Here is a 16,507-nt window from a genome sequence, read left to right on the forward strand (position 1 = left end):
CAGACGATTCTTCTATTTAGAAATTTGTCTTAAGAAATAAAAATAAAGCTTTCTGCTTAAATAAAAAAAAAATTGTTACCGGAAATGGAGATGTTGCCAAAAATAACCTTAAACGGCTTGCTTAGGAAGCGTGAAGCCGGTCCCCATATCGCAAGAAGGATCGCGCGTCGAATCTCCGGATAAGGCCCTCTCTAATCACGGATAAAAATAATTATCCACCAATAAACAATCGAGCACATCGGACGGATGGGGGAAATTAATAAAAAAAAGAAAAAAAAAAACGAAAGTTTCTAGAAATCCCAGGACCCAGTCGACAACATGAGCCGCGACACGTGGCCAGCCACATGAGATCGCGATCCTCCTCCTTTGTCTTCGGCCTCCCTCTTTCACTGGGCAAGAAAACATGGAATTATCGATGTACTTACGGCGGAAAAACATAGACAAAGACGACAGACATTGTAGAGAGAGAGAGAGAGGGGGAAGAGGGAAGGTGGGGCCAGGCGGGGGCGTGGTCAGATATGAAACTGGTGGGCGAGGATGCTCGGGAGGCCACTGTCAAGCCCCACTGCTTTGCTTCCAGCTTTGTGGCTCAAAACTGCCCCCGACGCCACTGTTTCTCGCCTTGAACCAAAGCTATGATCTTGACGAGTTCTTTTTGACAAAAACGAAGGAAAAACTCCAAACCCATCTCTCTCTCTCTCTCTCTCTCTCTCTTTCTCTCTCTTCTTGCTGTGCTGCGTGTCTCTGTGACCAACCAAATCATTATAATAAACGCCAGCAAATGTTGGTCGTTCTGGAATCTGCCTTTTCTTGTTTTGTTAAACCAAACCCTTCTCCCATCTAAGGTTGTCTTGCGTCTCTCTCTCTCTCTATTCCTAGTCCTCCCACCCGACGCCATATAATCGTGCCCCCCTCTTTCGATCCGTCGGAAGAGAAGAGAACCCACCTGTACTTTCTTGGGTTTTGTCCCTCCCTTTGAGTCCAGCGCGAGCATTCTTGGTTTTCTTGGCTTGGTGTTGGGTTATTGATTTTCTCTTCTTTTTCTGGGAGAGATGAGAGTGGAGGGTGGTGGGGATAACAGCAGGCATGCGGACCCTTTGTGACGCCTGCGAGAGCGCTGCCGCGGTCGTCTTCTGCGCCGCCGACGAGGCTGCTCTATGCAGTGCCTGCGACGACAAGGTCTCTCGACTCTTTTATGAATTATTTCTTCTTTGTGTGGTTCGTGAATCGGGGTGATGCGTTTAGATGCCCCCGTCGTCTCTAGGGACTGGTGGTGGTTTTGCATGTAGAATCGATTTGCAAGCGTTGACTGTTGATAGGTTTACGAGCTTAGAGATGGTTATGGATGGTGGCTCGGTAAATCAGTCCTCTCTCAGACATTGCTGTAATTTGTCTCCAAATGAATTTGTCAGTGGATTGTTCTTAAAGAGTTAATGAACCGGATCGAGTGTGAATTCGTTTGTTCAAGTGCTTGACCGGAATGATTGATAATCTTGTCTGTTGGGAACGTGGATGATGATGGTTGGGAAGTTTCTTCTGGCATACGCCTTCCCCAAGCCAAACCCTCCACATAACATCAGTATCCAAGCAAGGATGCGCATAAACCGCCTTGTCCGCTTGCATCTTGTAATGCTCCATCAACATGGTGATGGGCGTGGACCTACGGTTACATCGGGTACATCGGGGCCAGTCTGGCCCAACTGGCTAGGCTGTGACTTGGATATGGTTCTGCCATATCCAGACGGGAACCATATCCAGACGGGACGCTTCACCGCTAAGATCTCTTCATGGTTGTAGGTCAAAATAAGCCCATGATTTGTAGGAAACTAAGCCTTGGTTTTTCCTTCTGCCTACTTTTGAATGTGTTTCTTTCTGCATCCTTTCACCATTATCAGTGTAAGAATCATCGTTGGAGTGAACTTAGGCTTAGATAGTTTGGACTCTGATCTTGCATCAATCTCTCTCAAAGTTTGATAGAAGAAAGCTTCTTGCTTTTTCCATGCTTTCTACAATTCTGATTTGTGAACTTTAATTCGTTAATAGCTGGTAATGGACTGCAGGTGCACATGTGTAATAAGCTAGCTAGTCGGCATGTCAGGGTTGGCCTTGCGAGTCCCAGCGATGTTCCTCGCTGTGATATATGCGAAAATGCACCTGGTACTCTTTCCTTTGAGTTTAGTCGTGCATATGCCCCACTGTTTTCTGCTCAAGACATTCAATCCTGTGACGTTCTTATTGAACTGTTCGTATAGCTTTCTTCTATTGTGAGGTAGATGGAACCTCGCTTTGTCTGCAATGCGATATGATTGTTCATGTTGGAGGCAAAAGAACGCATGGAAGATACCTTCTATTAAGGCAGAGAGTTGAGGTTGGTCACACAATTTATTGCCTCTATCAGCATCAAGCTCTTGTCCGTCTATTCAAGTTCGAGGTATCATCTTTTGTTGTAGTTTCCGGGGCATAAATCTGCACACAGTGATGACCAGGCTTTGCCATTGGTGGATCAAAATGACAAACGAGTGCAAAATCAGGGCCCTATAGTTATATCAGGGGAGAATCATCAAAACCATAGACCATCCAGTGTTGAGGTGCCTGATGCTGATGCTGATGCTGATGGGCATGGCAAGATGGATTCAAAAATGATTGATCTGAATATGAAACCCCATAGAATGCACGACCAAGCTTCCTATAATGAGGTTAGCGAGTAATAATGAATATGCATTTCTCGGATGTGATATTGGATTCTGCACATTAGTTTTTGTTAATATTCCCTGTGACTGGCTTTTGACATCTTGCAAGTGTGTAATTAGTAACAAAAGGGGGAGGCACTGGCCTAAATCTGTGATATGTTGTCTCATGAGAAGTGTGGTCATATTGGTGTTGGTAATAGTTGGAAGATTAGTCATGATACCTGTAGTCGGAGAGTTGATGACATTTTTCTGCACATTTGTGTGATGTTCGCTCTGTGTTTTTTTGGGGGTATGGTTAGTTAAATAAATGTGTTTGCAAGAGGACGGTCACAAGCATTGATGCAAGTCACACAACAGAGGTCTTATGTAAAGCAAGAGGGGGTTGCAGAAGCAGTCGATGGCTATAAGTTGATTTCTCTTAAAATCTATTATGAAGGTGAAATACTGAGCTGGATCCTTGTTTCTGGTATGAACTGACCAGTAAGAGATGTCTTTTTGAGGAAAACATCTATGAAACTCCAGTTTTTCATGGGTATTCTGAAGATCTGAAAATGGCGATGCTAGTCGGAAGAATGAATGCTTAATTGGTCTTAGTTCTTACTCAAAGGGTGCTAGTAAAATGTGTGAGCCATTTGAATTTATATTGAGACTTAATTCTTCCTAGTTCAGACTGAAAAGCTGGCAGCATGACTCAAGTTTCCTGTTTTGGAAGCACCAGTTGATAGTAATGACTTAGTCAAATCTTCACTCAGTTCTGCTAAATCCAATTCTCGCAAAGTCAGTTTATCCCTATCCTTAATGTGGGCTACTGCTGAGATTTTGTATTCTTTGAGTATGCCCAGTTGACCCCAATTACATTTTGGGGTTTGCTACAGAAAAAAGCTCAACATGTAAGAGCCGAGCAGTCACTGTGACTGCTTGTTTCAATTTTGTTATCAAGAACTTATCTTTGACTGACAGCGTTTTGCTTGTTGTGCTTGATTCTTCCTTGTTTGCTCATAATTGTCTTCATACCCGCTACAAGTTGAAAATATCTGATCGTGAAATGGTTTAGCATGGATGCAACAATTACATTCATATTGTTCTCTCCGCGAAATATCATAGCACTGTCACTGTTCTTGGCCTTTGAGAATGGTATACATGATCACCACACCCTGCTTGCAATAGCAGAAAAGGAAGGCCGGAAGATTAGAATTCCAGTCTTCTGAGATATAACCCAACTTTCCCCAGTTCGAGGGTCCATTTCATGGGAACTTGGCCTTTCTGGTTTTTGATTCTCATATATGATGCCTGACATTCCTAAGCCACCGAGAATTTTCTTTTTTTTTTTCCTTCTTTGGCAGCAATGACAATAATCGTAACCCTGGCGAAGCGGGTTTGGTGGCAACTACGGTACGAGAAGTGCGATCGACGACCCTGTCTTATTTGCATGGCTCCTCTCTGTGCCTGATTTTCATCTTCTCCTTCACCTCTCTCTCTTGGAGACACGCGAATCTTGTGTTTTGGCCTTATGTCATAGTCTTCAGTTTTATCTTTGTCCAGACCAAAAGGGTCAATTGCTTCCACGTTTTGGCCAAACCAAGGGACATCAAAGTCACTGCGGGTAATTGCTTGTAACTAGAAGATTACCCATGCCATCATGCACTGATGCAACGATCTGATATAAGTCATATTTTCTATTTTCATCTGTGAATATGCAGTTGCTTTAGTCACACAATAGAATCTTGGCAAATAATATATTATGTGACCCTTCTACTAAGGGTGAGCGGTTCCACCTAGAATTACCCATCGGAACAGGTTCCCATCTGGAATCATCCTTGCGTACTCTAAAACTTGGAACCTATCTTATCAAGATTTTAAGGTCTATTTAGGATACGACTAATCTCTATTTTTTTTTTTCATCTTTAGTTAAGCCTAATTTGTTGTCGTTGTTGTTTTTTTTCTTTAGATACCTAGTTTTCTAGACTTTTTAAGTGCGCTACGATCAAACTAGGACTCTAGTGGCTATATCCAGTTGTTGATAGTCCATAGCTTTGCTTTAACTTCAACAAATTAATTTAGGTTTAAGTAGCAAAATGGCACTTATAAATAAGGGTAAGTAGTTTTAGGTTCTGTCAAAGCTTTGCCTAGAACCTTATTCATTGGAATAAGTTTCTCATGTTTTGGGATTTGGAACCTATCTTATATATTTTAGAACTTGAAACCAGACCCGTCAGTTTCCAAGTCTATCTTAGAACTATGTTTACCCTTAACTTCTTAGCCTATTAAGCTTGTGTGATTTGAAATCTTTTTCCCACTCTTTCCATAGACAATTAAATAATCATAAGTAAATACAAATAAGGAAAATTAAATCTTTTTAATATTATTCACCTAACATAGCGTACTTCTAAATTTTTTTCATGTAAAGATGTTTTATGTACTCCATCATGAAATGATAGAAATAATTAGTGTATGATGTTAAATATTAATTTTATCAGTTAAAGGCAACGCATAATCCTCGATTTGTTCCACCATTAAGTACGCTTCGTTATCAATTTAAGGCAAATCTCTATCTTCATATTTTTGAGTAGTGTGGTCTAGGATATGCTACTGTGTTCAAATAAAGTATTGATATTTAAGATAATATCTAGAATAAAATCTCTGATTAAATAGGTTGTATGTGAAGCTTTTTTATATGAAAAACAAATTTATCATCTAAAACCAAAAATAAAATTTTTGTCATTATCTCTATATTGAGGTAATGACATTGGCCAACAAAATGTAAAAATGTCGACATTGATTATGAACACTCAATAAGGATTTGAATTTAAATTAGCTTCGAATATATAGAAAGGGGTGAAAACAGAAGGACCTAAGAGAAGAGCTAACCTAGCCACCATTAGCTACAATTTCACCTTTTGACAAGGGCGTTACAATTTCACCTTTTTACGAGGGCGCTCTCTCTCTCTCTCTCTCTCTCCCTCCACGAATTAAAGCATGTACACAACACCGATAGGAATTGCCGCGTCGGAGCTAACTTGATCTGAACGATACCATGGAGTGAAAAATGAACAAATCCCCAACAAAGTAGGGGGAAAGAGAGAGATGGTGCAGCCCTTTGCTTGGCATCTCGGGCTAGGATCGAACCGTGACACTAAAACTTAGGTAAGGGTTCGTGGGGGAGGTGCAATGGTCGCCGGCTTTCGGTGAGTGACGGTGACTCTCATCAAGATTCGGGCAGGTGCCGCCCCAATCGCAACCCCCAACCCCCCGCAAAACAAGTTCTTCCATCCCGCATCTCTCTCGGTCGATGCAACAGAGGCTGTCAAGGATCTAATTGAACAATAGGTAAAAATTCACAAATTAACGGTGCTTTTATTCCTAGGAAAGATCAATCACCAAAGACAAATAGCATTGATAGATCGAGGAAAAGATGCGCAAACAGCTTTCACATTACAATTTCACATCTCGCGTTTACATATTGATGTTCACTGATGAAATTAGACAATTTTAGACAGAAGGCCTGTTTTGCGTGAAAAGACAGATTATCAAATCCTACTGCCGAGAGACAGCTATGATCATAAATTTTAAAAATAATGGTAACTTTCACATCTAAAATGTTTTCCTATTACCCACGTGATAACCCTTCACCTAGAATTCAGTTGGAAGAAATTCAAATCAAAACCACACCGCACTAACCAGAAAGGTTTAGTTTGGTGGAAATTTATCACTCCGACTTGGTCTGATCCTGATTGTGAGACTTCTTTAACACAGGCATCGTTCTCATGTTCTGAAATTCTCGGAATGAAACTTAAACGAGTCAACACAATCGAATGAGAAACGGAATGGAAAGCAGGATTTGCGAAAATGTCAAAGATGTCAATGATGATAGATTTTGATTCCACTACATGCAAAAGCACAGAGATGGTAGAATAAACCAACTATGTACATTGATACAGAGCTGTACAATTTCCCCCCCAAGCATCCAACTGTTGTGCCAATTATTGGCCAATTCAGCAATAAACCGTAGTCAACTGTACATATTCTTCACCCCAGTTTGAGCGGAGCGCCTGCATAACTGGAACCACAAAATATTGTCAGCTAAGAGAAAATCAACAACCGCTCAAAAGGAACTGATTTTGGCAGTACTATCGACTCGGAAAATAATCATCAATTTGCGCCATAATTCCCTATAGAGTGAACAAATTGTTAATAAGCAAAGAGCTATAAAAGGAAGAGCAGAAGTACCTTACAACAGCCATCATGACTGGAAGAGAGTCACAGTTGCTATATAGTTATTCTTCATCACCTGTTTATTCAGAGGAAATCTTTAGCAATCCCTCTTGAGATAAACTCTCTCTATCTCTCTCATGTCAAAGAAGCAAGCTCACAAAGTCCCCAGGTGAATGACACTATTAATGAGCTCTTCCTCTCATAGTTGAAACAATGAGGTATCCCCGTAGCTCATACTCACCTCAAAAGCAACATTCTGATAACCATACACGAGAGTAGATCCAAATGGATTGCTAGAAGAACCTTGAGTTTGTATAGCAGCTCGACCAGAGTCTCCAAGGACCTCCTACGGATGGGTTTACATTGTTTAGTTAGGTGACCTTCATAATTGACAAAATGAACAAGAGAGATTTTTTTTTTTTTTTTTGGAAGGGGGAAGGGGGAGTCAGAAGCCAACTGAAGCAGCACATGAGGATAGCAGTACATGACAAACTCCCAAATTCGAACGTTCTATTGAACACATGCAGACATAATACACTTGACAGGAAACGAAAAACCAAGAAGCTAAGTAGGATCCAAAAATTAGTCTAGAGAGAAATTCAACTTATTTTTTTCCTGACGAAAAGCATGATACAATAAATTTAGTATTTTGCCTCTGAAGAGAACTGAGCCTTTGTGCAAGTGACTATCTCAATGCTGCAATGTCCACAGAACAAGAGAAGACAAACTATGATTTCCTCAATCAATTTCTAACAGGTTTTTTTTTTTTTTTTTTTTTTTTTTTTTTTTTTCAAGTTTATGTTCTGACAAGAGTTAAACCTTTACTTGCTCCCATTTTGTGCCTGGAGTAATCCTGTTTTTAGAACCACCCACTTCCTGGAAGGAACCGCCAACTGCATGCAGAGAGAAGAATGTCAATCCATAAAAAAGTATCCTCTTTTTAAGCACAAGGAAATTGTTTGTCAGCCCATCAAACAGTCTCCTCTGTTGAAGCAAAAGGTAAATTGTCTATTCCTCTCTCACCAATAGAAGAAAACTCTCTGTTCCTCTCACTTCCCCTTGTTTCCTCTAACTTAACTAGACTTTCAGCACATGCAGCGTCTCCAATAGAAATGGAAAATTTAAACTAAACAAAAGAAAATAGAAATGATGTTTAACTCGGAAGTTGTTTAACTGGTACTAGGCACCATATAGATTAGATCAATGTGCAAAATTACATAACACCAAGTTTCTTACCAAAGAAATAGGTAACTTGAGAGTCTATAGAGCTTAGATGAAGCAAGGAACGTATTAATTGAAGAAAGAGAGACTTTAAGGTCCCTAATGTGCTGGTCTGTCTCCCAAGATAGAAAAACAAAAGTGCCCATGCAAACATCCATGGAGAATTGAAGCTTTGAGGAGAAAATTTATCTATTCTATAACACTAGCAATGAACATCATGTTTTCAAAAGAGAGGAGAGGGTGTGATTCATATTTGTAGTTTTTCAAATTTCAAAGGTTTGAGTACTCTTAGATATATTAAGAATGTGAGCAGAAGTTCACATGGGCAATTTAAAATTTAGCAGTGAAACTGAGTAATATTAACTTTAATGCACTTGGTTGGGTCTCTTAAGGAAGTCTTACTAGGGGGCGAAATTGGAACTAACTAAAAGAGGGACCAAATCTTGTTTTCTGGTTATAGGAGTAGAGATAGCTATATTTCAACAGCTGAGAAGAGGGAGAGAACTTACGATCAGAACCATAGACAATAAAGTTGCATTTTATATATGAATTGAAATCCGCATGCCCTGGATAGTTTGTGTGCAATACAAACTTTTTGATTTTGTGCGTCTGCAAATTTAAAAAGGCTACATGAGAAAGGGTATAACTTGAAAATGGTGATGATCAAGAAAATAGGAATGTATATACTGACCTGGCCATCAAATAAGATATCTAAGCCCCGAGTAAAATAATTGTAGAAATAATCCCCACAAAGAGTTGTCTTTGGACGTGGGTCTGAGGCAGAGTGTATTACCATTTGATCCACCTATTAAAGCCAACAAAGAATATTTAACAAGAGTATTGAATTCCTATTGAGCAGGTTACATAACTATCCAAATAAAAAGAAGCTCAGTAATACTCCTAAGAGGAGAGCGGAGCGACGACAATGACCATGACCATAACCAACAATTACCTGGGGTAGCAAACTATCTGCATATGAATAAACAATTCCTAGTCACCTAAGAGTTAATGGAAGCAAACTATAACCCTCACGGTTCACATCTCACAGCTATGCGAGACTCAAAACATCTGACACACCCTCACGGTTCACATCTCACAGCTATGCGAGACTCAAAACATCTGACACCCCAGCCAAGCCCCATTAGCCCTTTGACACAGCCGATTTCTATTGCAAATTTACAAGCAAATCCAGAAATTGTTGCTTCAACTGCTAAAACCCTCGATGTAATCTGATGTGCCCCCACCCTGCAGGCCTCCCACACAACAGACACAAACAAGTATGCAGTGATTTGAGACTCATGGTTCATATCTCACAGCTATGCGAGACTCGAACATCTGACACCCAGCCAGGCCCATTAGCCCTTTGACACAGCCAATTCCTATTGTAAATTTTACAAGCAAATCCTGAAATTGTTGCTACAGCTGCCAACACCCTTGATGCAATCTAACATCCCCCCACCCTGCAGGCCTCCCGCACAACAGACACAAACAAGTATGCAGTGACATGCACAGATTTTCAGGTAGAAGTATAGCTTTGTTTTCAGCTTAACTTAATACTGACAAATAAAATTAAACGAAGGACTGATTCTTGCCAGCAAATGAAATTTCTGAAAGAGAAGATATGGACAATCTTTTAACCTGTTTTTGATGAATTCCACATGGACGACCTAATTCAGTCCACACATCCTGCATAAAAATTATGAAATCTTAGAGCACATGCCAAAGTAACAACGGATTAAAATAACACTCGTAGACTCAACATCATAATCTATCGATTTTATTCATCAGCAGTCAACAACTTAATGTCAGACAACAATCAAAGCAATCACTACTTCTTAAACCACTGTAATGAGTTCTTTAATCCAATATATTAATGGAAACATAAAGTAAATAATATCAAACAGTGTATGTATTGCAATGACCAGCATAAATTACATATGGTAGAAAAACCCAAATACTAAGTGCAACACCGTAAATTTACCTGAGGCGATGCACCAAAAGGAATACGCTGTCCACCAACAGTGAAATGCAATTCCTCTCCAAGCTGGTAAACCAAGACACAACAGCTTAAAGTCATGTTTCCCCAGAATAAAGACATCATAAATAGGCAAACCAGACAACCAAACTTGATCTATTTATAGGAAAAGACCTTCCGGACCAATGATTCTCGTATGCACCATATTTTCTCGACAAAGGTTAGTGATAAGCATGAGCATAGAAGAGCCATATACATTAAAAACACAACACCACACATAGGCACGTACAAACCTAATTCCTTTAGTAGTCACAATGGGATCCGAATCATAATTACAGTTAAAGAGAATGATATCGAACCTTAACATGAACTTCCTCCATGTAGAGACTACCGGGAGGTAAGGGAGGAACAGAAGCTTTATCCATTAAAGATCCCACACCAACTTTCTTGTCTGTGGAGCTATCATATATAGATACACGGCATGTAACTGGAGTGGTGCCATCGGGAAACTCTAGGGGTAGTTCCGCTTTTTCAAAGGACAAGGATGAAATCAAACATCAACAGCAAAATATCTCATGAAACTTAGTATATATCAACTGAACCACAAAATACCTTCTCTGTCATGGCAGCAATCTGTATATTGGCTTGGAATAGGAAAAGCAAACGATAGCCCCTATAAAAAGTAGCAGATTTCAATTGTGATCTACCATGGACACAGAACATTCTCGAAAGAGTCAAGTAAGTAAATACTAGGTTTCAGTTATACATACTGGGTAGAAAAGAGTGTAGACACCTCTATCTTTGTCGTAGATTCCAGGAAAAGTTGGTCCAAAAAGTGCATATACAGCTACAAATGTGGCAAGAGTCGATGGTCCACTAAAGTTGAAGTATTAGATGGGTTAAGGTCCACAGTCATTGCCATGAAAAGCAATATAACTAAAAGAAAAGAACATAACCAACCCAATGAGAGAATTGGAGTAGCGCATCTGAAGCCTCTTGACGTCAAAAATCTCAACCAGACGCAACCTCTGAAACCAAGTTCAAGGACAGCAGAACTGAGAAACTTGACCACACCATAGACTGACGTCCAATATTTCATAAAGTATTTGTTAATTAAAACAAATATAACACAAAGCAATCAGATGATTCCTAAATTGTTGGAATATTCAAATGTGTGAAGCTCCTATTGCTATATTGGATGCACATGCCAGTTCAATTAGGTCGAGGTGAAAACATATGGATTGCATGAGGCCTGTTCAAAAAGTTTGAATAGAAAAATGTGAGCATGCATGTTGAGATAACTGGTGCATCAAAATTTGAATACCTATAACTAGACTTGTCAAAATGGGTCATAGATCCATTTCTTAACCCATATTTGATGGGTTAAGTTGTTATATGGGTATGTTATATTTTGTAAATAGGTCAAAAATGGATTTAGAATGATAAAACCCAAAATAATATGAGAGTTAAATGGGTACACAACTAATTTAGATTCAACCCACCCCTATGACTCTCTCTCGCCCTCACTCAATGTCACGCTCACTCATTTCGAGCTCTTACCTTAGTGAGTATGAGTTTTTCTAGATTGGAAAAAATGTGGGAGTGTTATAGCAATATGGGTCAGGTCAGGAAAGAATTAGGTATAAGTAGGGTTGGATATGGGTCACTAGATTTGTATTACATGTAAAATGAGTCAAAACGGGTTAAAAGGGTCAATTTGGGTTGGACCATTTTCCATCCAACCCATCCATTTGACAAGTCTACCTATAACAACTGTCTTTCGGACAAGCAGTAGACTCCTTCTAAAAAGAATGCCCTCTACAGCCTAGGGTATAAAAGAAAGGGCTTCTGCACAAAGTTTACCGTACAGGTTTCCCCTCACTTGAAAATGCAGTATGTTGTTCGCATAGCAGAGTGATTTTAGCATAACAAGCATGATATACAGACATCAACCCCATCGTAGTTCTCGACAAAGAGTACCATGTTTCAAGTGTATAAAGCTTTCGCATCCGTTGAAAAGTAAAGAGGCAAAAACCACATTCCTCTAGTTCCAAATTCAGTACGAGATTCCAAATCAGCTATCAATCATAAAGACATTGTGCAGAATAGATGACTAAAACAGGCCACCGGCTTACAAGCACCAACCGAGTGAACTATATTAGTTAACTTAATGCCCAATAAAGATAATAACAATTCAAATTGAGAACGAACCTGTGACCAAGGATCAAACGGAGATGAAAACCATGATCTGGAAAACTGATAACGATATCCAGCTTTAGGGGATCCTACACATATAATTGTGCTTTGTAGTTGATAATCACTCTAAAAAATACAGCCCATCATTACAAACAACATTTCTTAAACACTCCACTGGTGCAAACCGCAAATTCCAGCAAAATTGGAAATTTCTAACACACACCAAAGTACCACACAATTATGAAGCTTTGCATCTGATCACGATGAAGCATCATAATGTTGTAAAGCGTACCGTAGAAGTGCCCATTGGAATCACAGGGCACTCGAAACGAAAGTCAAAGAAAGAGAAACAATGGGCAAATTTTGAACATTGACCTCGTCATAGTACTTGACATGGACGACGTCATAGATGTTGGGTTGCTGCTCAATCTGCGCAAACGCTTCACATATGGGCATCCCTACATAGACAAAAACACGCGTACACCCACCATAAGACAGAGATTTCAAACCAGTCCAAGGGAACACAATCCATTCGCCTAAACAGCAGCCCCACGAATGAGCTGAAAAAAAAAATAACACCAACCGGGTTTGGCTGGCGACTGCACTCAAGCATCGAAGCAAGCTCGCTACCATCACACACGCCCAAAATTGCACAAGGTACAGCGATTTTCCGCGTCAACAGAAACATAAGCACAGGCAATAAAAAAAAAAAAAAAAAAAAGGAACCGCGATTACTGCCGCCGATCAGCTAAAATTTTCCCCAAATCGAATTACGCAGAGAAACGAGACGAGGAAATGATCGGCTAAGCGAACCGCAATCGCCGCAATCACCGCACCCGGCGATGATCGCCCCTCCCAAAGTCACACCAAGCAAAAAGAAGCAAAAAATCGAACCGGACGAATCCGATCCGAGTCGGAGGGTAGGCGAGATTACCGAGGGAGAAAGGCCCGATTCCGAGGCCGGGGCGGAGGTCGAGGACGATGGCGCCCATGGCGGTGCCCTCGCAGCGACGTCGCGGCCTCTGCAACATCGATCGGGGTCGGGTCGGGTCGGATCTTCAAATCCCGTCGATTTCCGCTGCGGAAGGGAAGGGGGAAGGGCGAATTCGAGAGGCGTTCTTTCCCGATCGCTTCTTGACGGGATTTTGGGACGAATGCGTGCGGGCCGGTGGGGGGGAGAATTCCTTGGGCGATCGCTTCCGGCGCACGGAATCGGAATCGATTTTTCGGGGCGGGTATTTGCTAACGTAACCGGGTCGGGTCCCCGTGCCGTAGAAGAAGAAGCTGGGGTGAGGTTGGTTCCGAAGTTCTAAGTTTCTCTAACGACTCCGGAAGACAGCCTCGGCAATTTATTCTCAATTAATATTAATTTTTATTTTTATTTTTTTTATTTCCCCTTCAGCATCTAGTATATTCCGACCCCAAAGAAAAGAAAAGAGGCATCTCGTATATAATGAAATATGAGAGGCTCATGAAGCAGTTCTCAATCAATGTCGATTTTCATCTTTTGCAATTAATGGGGATTATAGAGCAAGCTTGTTTTTCTTTTTGGTCCGAAATATGTACTTTTCGTTAATAATTTGCAAAAAGGGAATTCACTAGCGGAGTTTCATTACATAGCAGTTCTTTTAGGGCCTGTGGAGGATGAGCCAACCAATTCGGAGGGAGGGCTTTCTTCTTGTGGGTTTTTGCTACCCAATATAGTATTGGCACAAACACGCGGCAAAATATGACATCACACGTCGATATGGCATTTTAAAAAAAATAAAGAATTTCCAATATATTAAATATTTATATATACACAAAAAAAAAATAATAAAAAAGCCTAGAATTAATTTATATTAAAAACATTACTCCAACATTAATTTGACAAATTCAACTATATTCTGTTACGATAATTCATAAAACTTGAAAGAAAAAAAGTAATTCACATTTCACTATTAAATTTAGGAATATGTGCACCACAAGTATTGTTGTATTTTTAAATTTATTTATTTATCTTACGTGGCATTTTTATTACTTTTTTCTTTAAATAAGATTTAAAAAACAAAACTAGAAAAAGCTAAAATAATTCTAAAAAAATTGGAAAAAAATAAAATAAAGGTAGGGTTGTGGTAGCGACTGGGCACACCGCTGCCTCTACCACTACTGCCATCGGAAGGGGTCGGCGAGGTCGTTAGCCTTAGGCGGTAGAGGGGAGGTGATCCTCGTCGGCCCGGCGAGCCGAGGTGTCTCCCAGATCTATGTGACGTTGGCCCTTACTTATGGTCGGCGAGCCTTTCTAGGCCTAAGTAAGGGTGTGGGGTCGCTAGATTTGGGCAAGCCTTGGCAACTCTTGCCTAGTCGACGATGGCCTCGCTCGAGCTAGCAAGGGCTGCCCCTTCCGCCACCTAAGACCTCGCATTGTCAGTCCCCATTCGACGGTGGTAATAGCGACAACAGCAGCCCCTAGTCATGATCCCTACCTTTTTTTAATTATTTTTTTATTTTATATATATTTGCATTTTGACTTATCAAGTATTAAAATTTTTTAAATTTGACCTCATGCGTATCAAAATTTCGGACTTGTGTGTCGAAGAGAATTGACCACATGTCGGATTTTCTGATACTAGTTGATTGCATGTCGGAGCATGTTGGACATGACACGAAAGCTTCTAGAAAATGTTAGTACTTTTTAGTTATCTAGTTAGTCAAATGGTTTATGGCCTTATTACAATGGTATCTTTAAATGAGGGAAAATAGGAATCAACCCACATGCGTCGTTTATTAGTGCACGTTCTTCCTGCAGCAACTGAACTGAAGACTTCAAACTTTTAACTAAACTAAGATAATCGGACTCTAAAAGGGGTCTTTCACTTGCATGAGGAGAGAGAAACTTCAGGGTTTCCACCTAGCGGGTTTCCGCTTGCTTTGCGAAGGAGACGAAGACATGAAGACATCCTTTGCGAAGCCTTCAATCAAGATTCCAGCGGAGCTGTGGCGCACCCAGGCAATCGATCCTTCGTATGATTTAGGTTGGTGCGCAGCGTCAATGTTTACTTTTATTTCTCCCATTTCTGGCGGAATCCATATACCCTCCTCCTTCTTATTCACATCTTTTGGTTTTCTGTCTGAGCTTCCCCATTTTCTGAAGTTTTCAAGTGTTTGTTGTGCTGATTCAACTATGGGCTTTGGATCTAGAGGGCTTCCTCGAAAGACAAAGCTATTTCTTGATTTCTGGATTTTCCAAAGCACGACCGAGATGAGTTTGAAATCTGGAGAGTTCTGTTCGCTCGGTATGCAATTTACCAATCATTCATCGATTTTGGGAATTTGATATTTGGGTGAGTTTGGTTTAACATTTTAAAAGCCCATTGAGAAAATGCAAAGTAGTTTAGCCTAAATGACTTTAAGCAAATTCAAATGCCATTTGGTAAACTATCCTTTGAGATGAGAAGTAACTTTGACAAAAATGTCGTTTAGTAGAAAATACATTTGAAAAGCCATTTTGGTGATTAATATTAGTTTTTTAATTTTATTAATTTAAAATTGAAAAAAATAATGCATACAACTTTTAAAATATAAATTTTGACAATATAAACTAAAAATATCAAATACATATATAATTTTTTTTAAAAGACCAGAATTTTTTAATTTTTATTTGCTTAAAATTGAAAAAAAAAAAAAAAAATGTATGCAACTTTTTAAATATAAATGTTGACTATAATGCTAAAAAAATCAAATACATATATATAATTTTAAAGAAAAAGGACCAAATCCTTCGTTGATTTTTTATTTTTATTTTTTTTAAATTGAAAAAATAATGTATGCAACTTTTTAAATATAAATTCGAAAATAATGCTAAAAATCAAATACATATATAAAAATTATTTTAAAAAAAGACCAAATCCTTCATTGGAATTTTTTAATTTTATTTGTTTAAAATTGAAAAAAAAAATAATGTATGCAACTTTTTAGATATAAATTTTGACAATAATGCTAAAAAAATTAAATACATATACATATATATATATATATATATATATATATTTTTTTTAAAAAGACCAAATCCTTTGTCAATTTTTTTCTAATTTTTATATTTTTAAAATTGAAAAAATAATGTATGCAAATTTTTAAATATAATTTGAAAATAATGCTAAAAAAATCAAATACATATATATATAATTTTTTTTTTAAAAGACCAAACTCTTTGTCGGAATTTTTTTATTTGTTT

The 16,507-nt window shown here is 39.2% G+C and overlaps 2 protein-coding genes across 4 annotated transcripts; one reads left to right on the top strand and one right to left on the bottom strand.

The window, feature by feature from the left end:
* Window positions 1-642: 642 nt before the first annotated feature.
* Window positions 643-4,403, top strand: LOC104419675 (B-box zinc finger protein 18). 3 transcript variants are annotated; one of them, XM_010031408.3, is made up of 5 exons: window positions 649-1,179; window positions 2,061-2,157; window positions 2,253-2,368; window positions 2,451-2,696; window positions 4,034-4,403. In XM_010031408.3, exons 1-5 carry the CDS (start codon window positions 1,087-1,089, stop codon window positions 4,037-4,039), a joined length of 558 nt encoding a protein of 185 aa, XP_010029710.1. In that variant the 5' UTR covers window positions 649-1,086; the 3' UTR covers window positions 4,040-4,403. The 3 variants fall into 3 exon arrangements, with proteins under 3 accessions (XP_010029711.1, XP_010029709.1, XP_010029710.1); XM_010031409.3 differs by lacking the exon at window positions 4,034-4,403 and having other exon boundaries at window positions 643-1,179; window positions 2,274-2,368; window positions 2,451-3,441; XM_010031407.3 differs by lacking the exon at window positions 4,034-4,403 and having other exon boundaries at window positions 648-1,179; window positions 2,451-3,441.
* Window positions 4,404-6,503: 2,100 nt separating this feature from the next.
* Window positions 6,504-13,620, bottom strand: LOC104419676 (UPF0183 protein At3g51130). Its single transcript, XM_010031411.3, is given in 16 exon segments — window positions 6,504-6,747; window positions 6,918-6,978; window positions 7,144-7,248; window positions 7,722-7,795; window positions 8,633-8,732; window positions 8,815-8,928; window positions 9,762-9,809; window positions 10,105-10,167; window positions 10,458-10,624; window positions 10,711-10,771; window positions 10,869-10,974; window positions 11,059-11,126; window positions 12,310-12,329; window positions 12,332-12,383; window positions 12,670-12,752; window positions 13,229-13,620. Coding segments are annotated over 15 exon segments (1,206 nt in total). The 5' UTR covers window positions 13,326-13,620; the 3' UTR covers window positions 6,504-6,747; window positions 6,918-6,930.
* Between the last annotated feature and the right edge of the window lie 2,887 nt (window positions 13,621-16,507).

This window comes from Eucalyptus grandis, chromosome 9 (assembly GCF_016545825.1).
Source record: "Eucalyptus grandis isolate ANBG69807.140 chromosome 9, ASM1654582v1, whole genome shotgun sequence".
NCBI lineage: Eukaryota > Viridiplantae > Streptophyta > Magnoliopsida > Myrtales > Myrtaceae > Eucalyptus > Eucalyptus grandis.

Bases quoted from the DNA above. Each gene is read 5' to 3' on its own strand.
- LOC104419675 (XM_010031407.3), top strand. From the start codon at position 1,087: ATGCGGACCCTTTGTGACGCCTGCGAGAGCGCTGCCGCGGTCGTCTTC. The intron at 1,180-2,060 runs GTCTCTCGACTC...AATGGACTGCAG, and splicing joins GCAGTGCCTGCGACGACAAG to GTGCACATGTGTAATAAGCT. The intron at 2,158-2,252 runs GTACTCTTTCCT...CTGTTCGTATAG, and splicing joins TATATGCGAAAATGCACCTG to CTTTCTTCTATTGTGAGGTA.